Source organism: Bison bison, unplaced genomic scaffold (assembly GCF_000754665.1).
Source record: "Bison bison bison isolate TAMUID 2011002044 unplaced genomic scaffold, Bison_UMD1.0 scf7180017864144, whole genome shotgun sequence".
Lineage (NCBI taxonomy): Eukaryota > Metazoa > Chordata > Mammalia > Artiodactyla > Bovidae > Bison > Bison bison.
In genome coordinates this window covers 2521458-2523862 of record NW_011494716.1, presented here as the reverse complement: position 1 = coordinate 2523862, position 2405 = coordinate 2521458, and the positions used below count along the sequence as shown (strand labels likewise).

Sequence of the window (2405 nt, the reverse complement as noted above, 5' to 3'; positions counted from 1 at the left end):
CCTTGGACTGCAAGGAGATCCAACCAGTCCATTCTAAGGGAGATCAGTCCTGGGTGTTCATTGGAAGGACTGATGTTGAAGCTGAAACTCCAATACTTTGACCACCTGATGCGAAGAGCTGACTCATTGGAAAAGACTGATGCTGGGAGGGATTGGGGACAGGAAGAGAAGGGGATGACAGAGGATGAGATGGTTGGATGACATTACTGACTCAAATACATGGGTTTGGGTAAACTCTGGGAGTTGGTGATGGACAGGGAGGCCTGGCATGCTGTGGTTCATGGGGTCGCAGAGTCGGACACGACTGAGCAACTGAACTGAACTGAACTGAACTAGGTTGGTCATAGCTTTTCCTCCAAGGAGCAAGCGTCTTTTAACTTTGTGGCTGCAGTCACCATCTGCAGTGATTATGGAGCCCAAGAAAATAAAGTCTCTCACTATTTCCATTATTTCCCCATCGATTTGCCATGAAGTGGTGGGACTGGATGCCATGATCTTCATTTTTTTAAAGTTGAGCTTTAAGTCAACTTTTCCACTCTGCTGTTTCACTTTCATTAAGAGGCTCTTTAGTTCTTCTTCTTCCATAAGAAAATTTCTGCCATAAATTTTCTTAAGATTTATTAATGTATTTATTCATTTATTTTTGGCTGTTCTGTGTCTTTGTTGCTGGGCACAGGCTTTCTCTAGTTGCTGTGAGCGGGGGCCTCTCTCTGCTGTGCTGCAGGAACTTCTCACTGCGGTGGCTTCTCTTCTTGCAAAGCATGGGTTCTAGGCATGTGGGCTTCAGTTGTTGTGGCACACGGGCTTAGTTACTCCAAGACACGTGAGATCTTCCAGCACCAGGGATCGAACCCATGTCCTCTGCCTTGGCAGGCAGATTCCTCACCACCACACCACCAGGGAAGCCTACCAGGATGCTTTTTAGTGGCGTGAGACTAACAGGCCGTTTAACCTTTCCAAGCCTCACTTCCCTCATTTGTGAAACGAGGGGAATATCATAAAACCTGCCTCTTAGGGTTGCAGAAGGTTTTGATGAGATAGTAATAATAATAATCACTCCCATTCAGCAAGCTCTCACTGGGCACCAGGCACTGAGCCAAGAGCCTGTATGTGAGTTATTTGATTCAATATGTGTGACAACTCTATAAAGTAAATAACATGGCTAAGATTTCGCTAGCAGGAAGAGATAAGAAAGCCTTCTTCAGTGATCAATGCAAAGAAATAGAGGAAAACAACACAATGGGCAAGACTAGGGATCTCTTCAAGAAAATCAGAGATACCAAAGGAACATTTCATGCAAAGATGGGCTCAATAAAGGACAGAAATGGTATGGACCTAACAGAAGCAGAAGATATTAAGAAGAGATGGCAAGAATACACAGAAGAGATATCCTTCTCCTTGAAAAAGAAGCCGTAACTGCAATTTTAGCAGTAATGTCAGGCAGCGGAAAGCAGGGAGGCAAAGCTCAGGCCAAGGCCAAGTCGCGCTCATCCCGCGCTGGCCTTCAGTTCCCCGTAGGGCGAGTGCACCGCCTGCTGCGCAAAGGGAACTACGCCGAAAGGGTGGGGGCCGGCGCACCGGTGTACTTGGCGGCAGTGCCGGAGTACCTGACCGCGGAAATCCTGGAGCTGGCGGGCAACGCCGCCCGAGACAACAAGAAGACGCGCATCATCCCTCGCCATTTGCAACTGGCCGTGAGAAATGATGAAGAGCTCAACAAGTTACTCGGGGGTGTCACTATTGCCCAGGGCGGTGTCTTACCCAATATCCAGGCAGTCTTATTGCCCAAAAAAACGGAGAGTCACAAGCCTGGCAAGAATAAGTAATTAAAAGGCTTGATACCATCCCCACTCACCCCAAAGGCTCTTTTAAGAGCCAAAAAAAAAAAAAGAATACACAGAAGAACTGTACAGAAAAGATCTTCACGACCCAGATAATCACGATGGTGTGATCACTGACCTAGAGCCAGACATGCTGGAATGTGAAGTCAAGTGGGCCTTAGAAAGCATCACTATGAACAAAGCTAGTGGAGGTGATGGAATTCCAGTTGAGCTATTTCAAATCCTGAAAGATGATGCTGTGAAAGTGTTGCACTCAATATGCCAGCACATTTGGAAAACTCAGCCGTGGCCACAGGACTGGAAAAGGTCAGTTTTCATTCCGATCCCAGAGAAAGGCAATGCCAGAGAATGCTCAAACTACCGCACAATTGCACTCATCTCACACGCTAGTAAAGTCATGCTCAAAATTCTCCAAGCCAGGCTTCAGCAATATGTGAACCGTGAACTTCCTGATGTTCAAGCTGGTTTTAGAAAAGGCAAAGGAACCAGAGATCAAATCACCAACATCCACTGGATCATGGAAAAAGCAAGAGAGTTCCAGAAAAGCATCTATTTCTGCTTTAT

At 46.4% G+C, this 2405-nt stretch overlaps 1 protein-coding gene across 1 annotated transcript; it reads left to right on the top strand.

Moving 5' to 3' along the window:
* The first annotated feature begins 1433 nt into the window (after positions 1 to 1433).
* Positions 1434 to 1871, top strand: LOC104988941 (histone H2A type 2-B-like). The gene has a single exon (XM_010840440.1). It carries the CDS (start codon positions 1434 to 1436, stop codon positions 1824 to 1826), a length of 393 nt encoding a protein of 130 aa, XP_010838742.1. The 3' UTR covers positions 1827 to 1871.
* Positions 1872 to 2405: the final 534 nt, after the last annotated feature.

Bases quoted from the DNA above. Each gene is read 5' to 3' on its own strand.
- LOC104988941 (XM_010840440.1), top strand. From the start codon at position 1,434: ATGTCAGGCAGCGGAAAGCAGGGAGGCAAAGCTCAGGCCAAGGCCAAG.